General features: G+C 39.9%; 1 protein-coding gene across 11 annotated transcripts in view; it reads right to left on the bottom strand.

The window, feature by feature from the left end:
- gapvd1 (GTPase activating protein and VPS9 domains 1) overlaps positions 1–12,763 on the bottom strand; it is a 114,220-nt gene that overhangs the window by 12,496 nt on the left and 88,961 nt on the right. For all 11 annotated transcript variants that reach the window (XM_059993901.1, XM_059993900.1, XM_059993894.1 and 8 more), the window contains 5 exons: positions 8,621–8,740; positions 6,270–6,396; positions 5,743–5,864; positions 4,139–4,298; positions 2,491–2,678 (listed from right to left, as the gene is read on the bottom strand). In XM_059993901.1, the coding sequence (XP_059849884.1) occupies positions 2,491–2,678; positions 4,139–4,298; positions 5,743–5,864; positions 6,270–6,396; positions 8,621–8,740 (717 nt within the window). The remainder of the gene's footprint in view (positions 1–2,490; positions 2,679–4,138; positions 4,299–5,742; positions 5,865–6,269; positions 6,397–8,620; positions 8,741–12,763) is intronic.

Below are 12,763 nucleotides of genomic sequence, written 5' to 3' on the forward strand. Positions count from 1 at the left end.
TAATAAGGTTCATAAGATAAAGAAATGCCAAAATTTGTAGCCATTAGAAAATAGGGATAGTTATGGAAACACAGAGACACAACAGATTGCAGAGGCTGGAGCAAAATAAAAATGAGCTGCCAGAAAAACTAAGCCAGGCAGCATCTCTGGAGGGAAATGGATAGTTCCTTCATCTACTGTAGAGGGAGTTAGCTAGTATAAAGGTGACGAGGAAGGATGAGGCAAGAGCTGACAGGAGGTAGGCAAATCCATTTGAAGAAGGGTCGACTGCCAGATGGAGCCAGGAGGGAAGGGAGAGTGGAGATTGATGCTGGGAGGTGATACAGTAAGTGGAGGCAATAAAGACCATCTAAGATATAGGAGCAGGATTAGACCACTGAACTGATCAAGTCTGCTCCACAACTGAGCACTACAAGTAATGCAACTTAAAGGGCTGCACATTATGGAATTTGATAAGAAGGAATATGAAGAATGGAACCAATTAAGGGAGGGGTGGCAAGGCAAGTTGTTCAATATTCTTACTAGATTTGAATATACCCCTTCACCAAGTCTAATCAGTAATAGCCAGAGCACTAGCCTACTCAAGATCACAGTTCAGTTTAAACAAACAAACTGAAAGCCCAATACTTTACCTTTTTTTTTGTGCGGAAGGCACAAGCACAAACATTAAAACTAGTAACTTGTCTCAATCTTCTGCTTAATCAGCAAGATATTCTTTACGTTAGCACTCATCAATTCCTCCCCGCCATAGAACAATAATCAAAATTAATGCGAAGAATCTGAGGTGCATATGTAGTTTTGGAATTAAAATTTAACTGGCAAAGGCCAGCCGAACCAAACAATGGCAGTTGGAATATTATAATTTGTTATGACTGTACCACAGCTCTGAGGGGCCGAAGGGTGCGGAGGAGCCCCCTCCTTTGTGAGAATCGCAAGAGCATTATTGGGTTGGATCAGAGGACCCCGGAAATGAGAGAGAGAGACACATGGCCATTGTCTCCTGGAGACAACGTTTGTGGATTGGGGACTATGCTACGTGCAAGCCCTCGGGCAAAGTGGGCTGGTTGAGAGAGAGAGATTGCATCATCCCAACCTGATTGACATCTACTACCCAGCGGGTTAAGGTAAAAGGGGGGGGGGGGGGCTGAAGGGACAGCCCCTCAGACGCACCAGAAGATACGCTAGCGATCCCGCAATAGCGGGAAGCCATTTGAAGGAAGTCACATGCGTTCGGTTCCCTTGCCTGGGAGCTGGTGGCTGGTACCATGGAAAACGACTTGGAACTAACAACGGGGAACCAACTCCCCCGACACAACGGATTGGCCTCATAAAAGTCCCAGTTTAAAACCATCTCTCTTAAACCCAAATAGCTGCAGCTTGAAAGGACAGTGACTTTTATCTTTCCATCGGACAATACAATATCCCCTAGACAAACAATAGAGCTATTGCTTAATTGATGATTATTATTATACCCGCGTTTTTAGAGTGAGTATTAACGACGTATTTTATCTGAATGTCTGTATTAATCTTATTTTTTGAGCCCCTTTATAAATAAAGATTTTTAAAAATAGTACCATCAGACTTCAACGGGCCTCTCTATCTTTGCTGGTAAGTGACCCAGTTACGGGGTTCGTAACAAACTAAATACTTAATTATCCCCAACTCCCAGCTTTCTCTGATAGCCATGTAATCTTCTGGGAAGAATGCCATGTTTTCCATTACTTTTCCTGGTTTCCTATTGGGAAAAGATATAGTGGACACTGGTCATCCTCCAGTAATCCTTCAGTGACTAAATCCTTGACAATCAGTAGCCAACTCACCCAATTTCCCCACAGGAAAGAGACTGCTGGACTGAATGAGAGAATGTTCACTTTCTTTCATGAACAAAGGATGCTGACGACAATTGTGCAAAACCAACTTGGATATGACTGAAGTCAGCCAATTTTGTACAGTTATGGAATTTTGAATGATATGGTTCAGCCATTGACTGAATAGATTCACTCTACCATATGGTTTAAACGGTTATGTTTTAAATTAGCATGCAGTAATAATTGGGTGGCATGGGGCAAAGAAACAAAGGTGATGTAAGATGCTCTTTCCCCCCGCTAGCCTGCAGGTCACCTTTGGGCAAGCCCCCCCCCCCCTTCCCTACCACCATCAGATCACATGAAGCCATGGAACATGGCTGTATGAGCAGCTGGTGCACAACACAGTTCCAGTTATGTAGCCACTGTTGTCAGGCAGACAACCTCTGAAAAGTATTGATAATCGCGGGAGTCAACCATCTTGTAAAGACACTGCCCACTAATGTAGAAACCACTTCTGTAGAAAACTTTGCCAGAACAATCATGGTCAAGGCCATGATTGCCCACATCATATGACATGGCATACAATGATGATGAATAATTCAAAGTTTTGCATGCAATGCAATAATAATTTTTTTAAAAAAACAAAGTTTGTTGGCAGTCAATTGAAAAGAATTTACGGTACCTTTAATAAATTCCAGAATATGCTTCTCCCTACTTTCAAGCAATAGCCTCACACAAACTGTTGTGAAATATCTGTTGGCAACTTCTTTATCTCTCAGCACCCTTTGCAAGAGTCTCTCAAGGTGGGCTTGTGTAGTCTGGAGCCCCTGGCGACATCGTGTCAGATAAGCAATATATGGAGCTCGTTTTCTTAAACAAAGAGAAAGGAAATTACTGTGCAGTTAGTGTTGAATTAACCCAGCAATTCAACGGCAGACTAGGCTGTAACCCACAACAGAGAGAAGATGCAGCAAGCTGAGAAAAACATTTGCTAGGAAACACTGGCAAAACATCACAGACCAAAGACATACAGGGTTTCAGTGTTAAGTAATTATAATTTACTTGTTTATGGTCATTTGGAAACAAAGCTAGTATGATAATATTTTAACCACAAATTATCACTACACCTATTTATATGAAAATGTGAATTTTTTAAAACATCCTTCTGTTCTAAAAGGGAGGAAAATAGTGCACAAATTCTTTTCAGTAGCAAAGCTTGTGCTGGGATAAATGCAGTTAAGGATGTAGGGATAACTCATGGCATTTCTTCCCCAGACTAAGACAAGACCCTCTGCATTTATATGAATAGTCCAGGTCTATTTAAGTCCCATCCATACTCATGGTTAAAGTATTAAAATGATAGGTTGAGTGGGCTAGGGCCTTTTTCTTTAGAGTGAAGGAGGAATGGAGGTGACTTGATAGAGGTGTACAAGATGACACAAGGCATAGATTGAGTGGATAGCCAGAAACTTTTTCCCCAAGGGCAGAAATAGCTAATACAAGGCGGCATAATTTTAAGGTGACTGGATGAAAGTTAAGGGGAATGTCAGAGGTAAGTTCTTTACAGACTGTTGGGTGCATGGAACGCCCTGCGAGGGATGGTGGTAGAGGCAGATACATTAGAGGCACTTAAGAAACTGTTAGAGAGGGATATCATAAAAGAAAAATAGAGGGCTATAAGGGAGGAAAGGGTTAGATTGATCTTCCAGTAGGTTAAAAGGTTGGCACATCTTGGGCTGAAAGACCTGTGCTACACTGTTCAACAGAATGTTCTACAGCACTGTGCAGAAGTCTTAGGCACATATATATAGCCAGGACGCCCAAGACTTTTGCACAGTACTGTAGTAATTTTATCTATTGCACTGTACTGCTATCACAAAAAACAAAAAAATCAAGACATATGTGAGTGATGATAAACCAGATTATGTTATGGGTCTCTATTGTGGACAGAGTGGGAAGGGGACAGGGAGAGAGGAATCACAGTTAGGAAGAAAAGTTGGGAGAGTTAAGGGAGTGGGAAACATTAGAGAGGCATTATATAATGATCAATAAACTAATTGTTTGTAATCAAATGACCTTGCACAGTGTCTCAGGGCTGGGTATGTCTGCACCCGCATCACCTCTGCCCCTGACATCCTTCTCTGCTACCTGCCCCACACCTCTCACATGGCACTCCACCCTCACCTTTCCCAACATCCTTTACTCCTGCCAGATTTACAAACTCACTCTGTTCCAAGTTGGCAAATATGGTATTGTGCAAAAGCTTTAAGCACCCAAGACTTTTGCACAGTATTATATGTTCTATTTACGAAACAGTGAATATATTTTACCTATAGTCCTCAGCGATGGCAGCAAGCAATTTGCGACAGGTCCTGTTGTCAAATCTGCTAACACAGCGCATTGTTTCCTGAATCTGTGCCATCAAGTGCTTATCTTGCAAATTGATGGCTTCGGCCAACTGAACTTTGAGAAAACAGACAATCTCATTGTCTAAAAACAGAGGAAGATAAACAGAAAATAAGTCTTTGGAGTTATCACAGACTCTTTGCAGCAGCAAAAAAAAAATGGTGTATGCTACCCGGCCCTTCAAGCCTGTCTCGCCATCCAGACTGATGACTGATTTGCCCCAGCCCTCAACTCCTCTTCTGTCTGGACCTTCAGGGTCCGCAATTCCCTCAATCTTTTAAAGATTGATCTGCTTCCTCTTCAAATACTTGCATTGATCAAGCCTCTGTAACTCCCAGGGTAGAAAATCCCTGAGACTGCAGACCATTTTTGCAAGAAGAAATCCCTATGCAGCTCCTTATGAATTAACTCAATTATCCTATTCCCTTCTGACCTTGAGTTTCAGTAAAATCTCACCTCCTTCACTGAAACACACAGTAAGTCCAATGTGCAAGTGCACATTGAGCCCCAAGTTTTTTTAATTTCCTCCCCCACCCTACAGACATCTCAAATCCCTCCAGTTTCATTTAAACATTTAACACCAGCAAAAAATTACAGTGGGCCTAGCACTACTGTAATTTTTTGGGATGTGGGAGGAAATCAGAGTGGCTGGTGGAAAGTCACGTGGTCACAGGGAGGATGTGCAAACTCTACACATTGATCAGGATTGAACTAGGTCACTGGAACTGTGAAGAAGCACCCCTACAAAGCTGTATAATCCCTTCTTTGATTGTCACGGAAAGGAAACAACAGAGGCTGAGCAATCTAAGAAACCAGTGGCAACCTTGAGCAATTCTTAAGCCACAGCACTAAGGATATGAATTGTAGGTAGAACAGCAGTTCCTTCTGTGCTGTTCCAAGGGAGGTTCTCTGCTAAAACAATGGGAGAGAAAAAGCTCTGGGCTGGCATGGTAGCGTAATGTTAGTACAGCGCCAGTGACCCTGGTTCAATTCCCACCACTGTCTGTACATTCTCTGTGACCAAGTGTGTTTCCTCCCACATTTGAAAGACCAATAGGTAGATTAATACTTACATGGGTGGAACTGAGCACCCCAGGCTGGCTGGGCTGGAAGGGGCTGTTATCATGCTGCATCTCAAATTTATTGATTTATAGATACAGCATGGAACAGGCCCTTCAAGTCATACCACCCCAGCAACCCTAATTTAGCCTTAACCTAACCATGGGACAATTTACAATTACCAATTAACTTACCCGGTACATCTTTAGATTGTGGGAGGAAACTGGAGCACCTAAAGAAATACCATACATTCCATGGGGAGGATGTAGAGAGAGACACTTTAGAGAGGGCGCTGGAATTGAACTCCGAACTCTGATGCTCTGAGCTTCCTATTAACGGAGCCAGGAAGCAGTTGGTATAAGAGAAATTCATTAAGCTACTCTTAAGAAATTATTTCAGTATGCTTGTGCATTGCTACCAGATGATTATTGGGGACTAAATACCACAAATTATTTTAAATGACCTTTACCCTCAGATTCTCCCTGATCCAGTCCTCCAGGAGGCCCATTTCTTGTTGCTGAATGGCTCACCAAAGGGAAGGCAATTGAGTCAGCTGAGCACAGGGCCATTCGCAATTTCTTCTTTGTGTCCCTAATTGATAGAACAAAATACTAGCTTTAAGACTAGTGGCAATTAAGCAAAACAGAAACAACTTAAGCAGTATGATTCTTAAATCTCTGGGGTCCCTCTAGTCTTAACTAGTTAATTCTATTAAATATGTCACTAACTATAAACAGTTGCCAAATTTAAATCTTTTCCTCTCAAACTTGGGAGAAATGACAGGATCATAAAAGCAATGGCAACAAAGCAGAAAGTGGGATTTCTATCCACACCACATTTTGCATCCTACAGAAGGACTTAACAGTAGTGATAGAAGGAAAAAGATAACTTGATTCCTTTTGTAAAGGATGGAGCAACTCTGGAGAATGAACAACAAAACAGATTCATTATCCCAACAACCATAACTCCTGCCACAGACCAAATGAAGGATGCTACCTAAAGGAGAATGTAGAGTCTTGAGTCTGGGCAGTCTGACTGGCCGAGTCTGGCAGATCATCTGCTGAAAGGTTCTGAAGAGTTTCATCACGTGGCGAATCATGCACACTTTCATCTCCAATAACCTCTGCACGGAAGCAAACATCCTGTGTTATAACTGGAAAACACCACTTAACAATGAGTGACAGCAGCAATGAACAATAAGCAATACAAACAAGAGTACTGATACAAAACAAATGCTCTCAATATCATGGTGATCAGTTTAAGCCAGGAGTTCCAAATAACATGAAAGGACAAAATGAACAGCTTGCACGCAAGTACAACAGACCACAAACAATGGACAGAATGCTTGGTCAGCAGCAACTTAATTCACATTTAAAACTACTCTGGGTTTCTTTCTTCCACAACATTTGATCCCCTGGTGTGGGACAACTTCATGGTCAACCACTTGCTGGTGAATGCTGGAATGTTAGAGTGCCATGAGGAATTCACAACCAAGTGTGATTCTATTCCCATCAAGCAGAAGATACAAAATCCTGAAATCATGCATTGTCAGACTCAAGGACAGCTTCTACCCTGCTGTTATAAACCTATTGCATGACTTCTGCTGGGATAAAATTGACTCTTAACCTTAAAATCGACCTCATTATGGCCTCGTTTACATACCTTACCTAACTGTACTTTCGCTGTAACTGTATTCTGTTATTGTTTTCTCTTGTACTACCTCAATGCACTGATGTGAAGACATGATCTGCATGGATGGAATGTAGACAACTTCACATTTCCCACATACAGTCCTTGCAAATATATTTGTTCACACTTTTCTTGCTATTTTCTCCCCACAGTCTTCTAACATCCTCTTTGCAAGTTGCTTTGCTGCTCATCTTTGCGTATATCACAATTATGGACTGTGCACTTGTTTTTACCAGACTTCTGTTTTTTATACTATGTTTTTTGCCTATTCCTTTGTTGGTCAAGGGGAATTAGTTTAGGGACTGATGGTTGTGTTGCGTTCTGTTAGTTTTATTTTGTGCAGGGGCGGGGGTTTGGGAGTTGATGGTCGGGAGGGGTTGTGTTTGATGTTTCTCTCTGAACGACTTTTATGTTCTTTCTTTCATGACTGGCTGGAAAAGATGAACCTCAGAGATGTATATGGGTATGTACTTTGATCATAAATGAACCTTTGAAATTTAACAACCATACCCACTCAGCTGTTTCATCCAAGTCATTTACATGAACGATGGACTCCTAACTTCTCAATCTACCTCATAATGGCATTGCACGTTATTGTCAGCCTGTGCTTTCTCTGTAACTGTAACACTTTATTCTGTATTCTTTTACTATTTTCCCTTGTACAACTTCAATGCATTGCTGTAAGTGGTGATCTGTATGGACAGCATGCTAAACAAAGCTTCTCCACAGTGTCCTGGTACGTGACAATGATAAACCAATTTACCCACTGTCAATATTCATACACATATTTGGCAGGAATTGCTGGGCAGCAATAAATAACAACTCAGACTTTTCATCTCTTTCCAAAGATTATGGCAGTGTATGATTGCCACGGTTGCTCTAGCTGTGATCGCAAATCACAGGAGACATTATGCCTACAGGATTCAAGTACTCTGTCCTAAAATAGAAGGGAATAGGCAACATTTTAGTTTCTTTAAAACATGCTGCCGTCTTCCAATACCTTGCATAGACCTTCAGTAAAACAGAAAACAGTTTACATTGTGAAAATGCAAGTTCCACAAGAGACAAACAACCAATTCCGTAACTTTGCTTTTAAACTTTCTCTCTATTTCAGTTTTCAAGTTACTCCAAGACAGCAGAATGTTTGGTAACAGCAACCTGAAGCTAGTCTCCAGATGTTAACAAGCTTTATTTCAATACCAGCTGATCCTTTGGAGTTCTAGGTAGCTGTAGTCTCCTCACAAAGTGATATTACAATTTCAAACACAGACGATTCTGCACTGCTGGAGAACTTGAGCAACAAGCACAATATGTGACGGGAACTTGTCAAGTCAGGCAGCATTGTTTAGATGGGAATTAACAGTCCACATTTCAGGCTGAGACTCTTGATCAAAAGCCCTGATGAAGAGTCTCAGCATGAAAGATTGAGTTTATTCTCCTCCATAGATGCTGCCTGACTTGGTGAGTTCATCCAGTGTTATATCTAATATTACAACCACTTTCTTCCTGCTACACAGTCACAGCTCAGTGACATAACTTTTATATAAACTATACATCAATTGTCTGCTGCTCATACAAGATCACACATCCATCGCTTCAGCAAACACAGACAGATAAAATAATTTCCCTAGATCAAAGTGAACAGCAACATGGCTTACCTGTAACCTCATCATTTGCAACTGCTTCACTTGGACTGGACCTTTTAATAGCACTTCTGTATTTATCCAGAATATCCTCAGCAGCCTGGGCTTGTGCATTCAATTTGGGGATTGGCTCATCTAGCAACATACAGATTCAGTATGAAACATTTCTGACAAATCTTTACAATAAATACTTACAAACTTTTTTTTTCCTCAACCTTGATATCTATGTCACACATTTATAACTTCTTAAAAGGATCTTTATTAGCCTGCTATTATTTTCCTTTTTAGAAAAGAATCAATGTAAATTTATGATAATATTGCTAAAGCAACTATAAACTGCTAAACTGAACATTTTAATGTCCTGGAAAGTTTAAGCAGATTAAATATGGAAATATCAATTAAAATATGAAATTAACACAATTCCATCATAATCAAACTGTGATTCTGCAAAGTAATTGGTACAAATCTTCATTAATCATATATTACTAATGCCTGTACCAAAAGGCAATTAAAGATAGGCTGAGAATGTTTGCCATTTGTCACCAAGTTACTTATGGATTAGATCCAAAGAGATTTAAATGCATTAATTCTTGAGATTGTTCACAATCTTTAAAAAAAATAACATACCAAATGATCACCTGTGACTTTGCTCACAGGTAACCCAGGACAAAGCTGGAAAACAATGTTGCATGCACAGAAATTGAGAAAACATGCCAACTACGCATGCACAAATGCGAGCAGCAAAAACATTAGACATTAAAAAACAGCTTCACTAATGCAAAGCATAGCTCAAACACCAAAGCACCAGGAACAGAGCAGAAAGCAAGCAAATGTCCATGAAAGAAAAAAAACAATGCAAGAAGGAAATCTGTTGCAGATACCAGAAAATGAAATGGGTAAGATTTGTGATTAGTTCTGTTCCAGAAATAACATTTGTGGTGAAATTCTGGGGAAAACAAACTCATCAAGGACCTCAAACTATTTCTTCTGCTAAGGGCTTCACTAACTATTTATGCACAAAGTTAGCATGTTTCTTAGTGAATGGAAAATTGCTTTAAGGGCAGGATTTAAAAATGCTTGTGACATTCTGGATATGAAAAAGAATGCTTGTCATTAGCTGCCTTGCAGTTAATGTAAAATTTCACACTGGGAGAGGCAATTTTTAAATATACAGAGGCAATATGGAAAGTACTAGGGAAAAGTCAGCTATACAATTCAATATTCAACTGGCAACTCAGTGTCATCCTCTAACACTGCCCACCCCACTCATCCATTCATTCTTATTCCTTGATACCTTTGCAGAACAAGAATCTGTGCCAGCCTTGTACATACCTTTTTTTAAAAATGCAGCAATGAGCCTATGCTGCCAAATTAAACCCATGCAACCATTTAACCTACTAACCCATACATCTTTAGTATGTGGGTGGAAACAAGAGCACTCAGAGGAAACCTACACGGTCACAGGTAAAATACACAATTCCTCAGACAGCAGCAGAATTGAATCTGGGTCACTGATGCTCCAATAGCGTTACAGTAACCGCTATGCTACTGTGCACCCAAATATAATTTAACCAGCACTTACTAGAGATATTCAGTATTTCTGTAAAACATGTGCGAGAAGCCTCCCCCATTCCATTGTTCAATGGCACAGCTTCCAATATTGCTTGTTCATGTTTCGAATGACACATCTGACATTTACTGCAGGATATGGATGCCCAAGATGACCGTGAATGATCATTCTGATGTGCTCATGGCAACAGGCACAACCAAATAGATTGTGAAGTGATTTCAAAGGGCAATTAATAGCGAGAAATGTTAGCATGTAAAGTGAGTCAAGTCAAGAAAGAGAATTCTCTTCCTTAGCAAACCTAAATGAGTTTTATTGACAACCCTGTTCCCTGGGTCATTTTACTGCTGACAGCCTTAGCTTCCTGCTATTAAGAAAGAGACCCAATTCAAATGTCCAGATTTGAATACTGCTTTCAGGACATACTAGCCTTCAGCAACATTTCCTTAGGGTGAATGTTCACAGACTGAAGTCTGTGCATCTTTATTCTAGATTGTTGAGCCAGCAGAAATATCTGACCTGCATGCCTAAATTTTAATAATCTGTGCTATTCTTATGCATTCTAGTGGAAAGCTTTGCTTGTTAGCACCCATGAAGTGCAGTGGGGGCACTTGCATGTAAAACATGTGATATAGGAAAGGTCACGGCTATAGGTATATCAACCCCAATCTATGTCATCATCTCCATCAGAGTGCAGTGCACCCTCTGTGTGCATTTCATCATGCACTTTCTTATTTTCCTCAGTCAGAACCAAAAACAGGCTGCAATTCTGTGGATAGATAATCAGCTTTTTCTCTCTCCCTGAAGTCCCATTGTATTCATTTGGTGTGTAAAGGCACCTTTATGAACTGCTCCATCTTAATTTGTTAGGGAACCCTCAAGAGCCACCAAGCAATATGCAATAAAATGAACACTGATTTTAAAGATCCGAATCCTAAAAAGTTTTTAATAAAAGTGCAATAATCATTTTCCTTTAACACTCAAGTGATGCATTCTACCATATTATCTCTGAAGCAATAACTTAATACCATTCATATTTTGCCCAAGATATCCTTTATGATCTTTAACTTTAGCCTTTTCAAATGAGAACATTAAGTCCAATTCTTTACCCCTACAATATTCAATTTTATCTAACTTCTCAAACAAGAAAATTAATTTCAACTAATTTAATCTTTCTCTTAACTTAAAACAAATTTATACCTTGAATGAGTATTTTCCACACTAACACTGATCTTCCAAAATTCTTTCATCATTGACAGATTTCAATATACAGATAAAATGATTTTATTCAAGATGTTAATTATATTTTAGTATCTATAAAATTTTTCTTTTGACTTCTGGTTATTGCTCTTAGGAACCACACTGAAATTCATCAGCAACAAGCAGTAAATGGAACTGCTATGTAATAAACGAGTTTCTGTTCCACAGAAATAATCAAACTTTTGCATGCTCTGAAAGCATTTTAATCCCCTCTCTGATGGGGAAGGGAGGAAATCACAATATTAAGTAATATCCTTTAAAATTCTAATGCAGTTCTTATTTTTAGGCTTCCATGTACATCTCTAGTCCTTTTTGCACACCATCTCAATTACATGGGCGATCATCCACAGTGATTTTGTGGTAATGAGACACCACCAGGAATCTAACTAACAACATCTTTACTCCACTCTTCAGCTCTGCTGTTCCAGCTTATTGGCAAGATCAGCTGGCAGCAGAACAGCTAATTTAGTGGCTCCATGTTTCTCAACATGTCAGGAAGGATGGGTGTATGTAAATGCAAGATTAGCGAGTACAGAAAAATCTCACTTCATTCGAGCAATACAAAACAGTTAAACCTGGAGGACCACAGTTCATTATTTTTAAGTCAGCAGTTTCAGGGCTGTCGGTCAGTAGGATGGCACTGGCCTCAGTGAGACCAGTGGTACTGTAGCTGACAAGGTTGGTGGGGGGGGGGGGTGCGGTGAGCTATTTTTGGCAAGTTCTCTCTGGTCCATGAACTGAAACACTACATTAATAACTCCAGGAGCTCTAAGCTCACAATTCAGTGAATCCAGATGAATCACAAGTATCTACCTGGGGTTCACTTACTGAGGTTCCTCAAATAATAAGTTTGTGTACCTTGTTGAAAAACAGCAAGATAACAACAAATTCAATAACTTTCCTTTTTATATTTTCTGTTTCCCTTGTGATTCTCTTTTGATAATGCTTTCAACTTTGTCATTAAAACAGTTCACTCAGTTAAACCTAAACAACTTCTGCCAAACCACATTAAAAAGATTTTGTCACCAAACATCTGTCAAACAGACAGCATGTGCAGGGTAAATATGGATACTGGGAATCTTAAGTATCCTTTGGAAACAAACAAATAACTAACTACAGACCAATTACGTTCAAGCAATATAGAAGTGTGTGCACAGAAACAATGAGGGAAGTAGAGAAAATAGACTGGAAGGAGCGAAAAGAAACCATATGGTGAAATAGTTTCAGGTGCATCAATTTTCAGTGCAAGACTTCGAAATCTTTTAATTCAAAGCTCAAATCAATCACGTCTTTCCAATTACAAGTATTTCAGTGTTACCCGGAAACTAATC

The sequence above is a fragment of the Hypanus sabinus genome, chromosome 18 (genome assembly GCF_030144855.1).
Source record: "Hypanus sabinus isolate sHypSab1 chromosome 18, sHypSab1.hap1, whole genome shotgun sequence".
NCBI classification, from domain to species: Eukaryota; Metazoa; Chordata; class Chondrichthyes; order Myliobatiformes; family Dasyatidae; genus Hypanus; species Hypanus sabinus.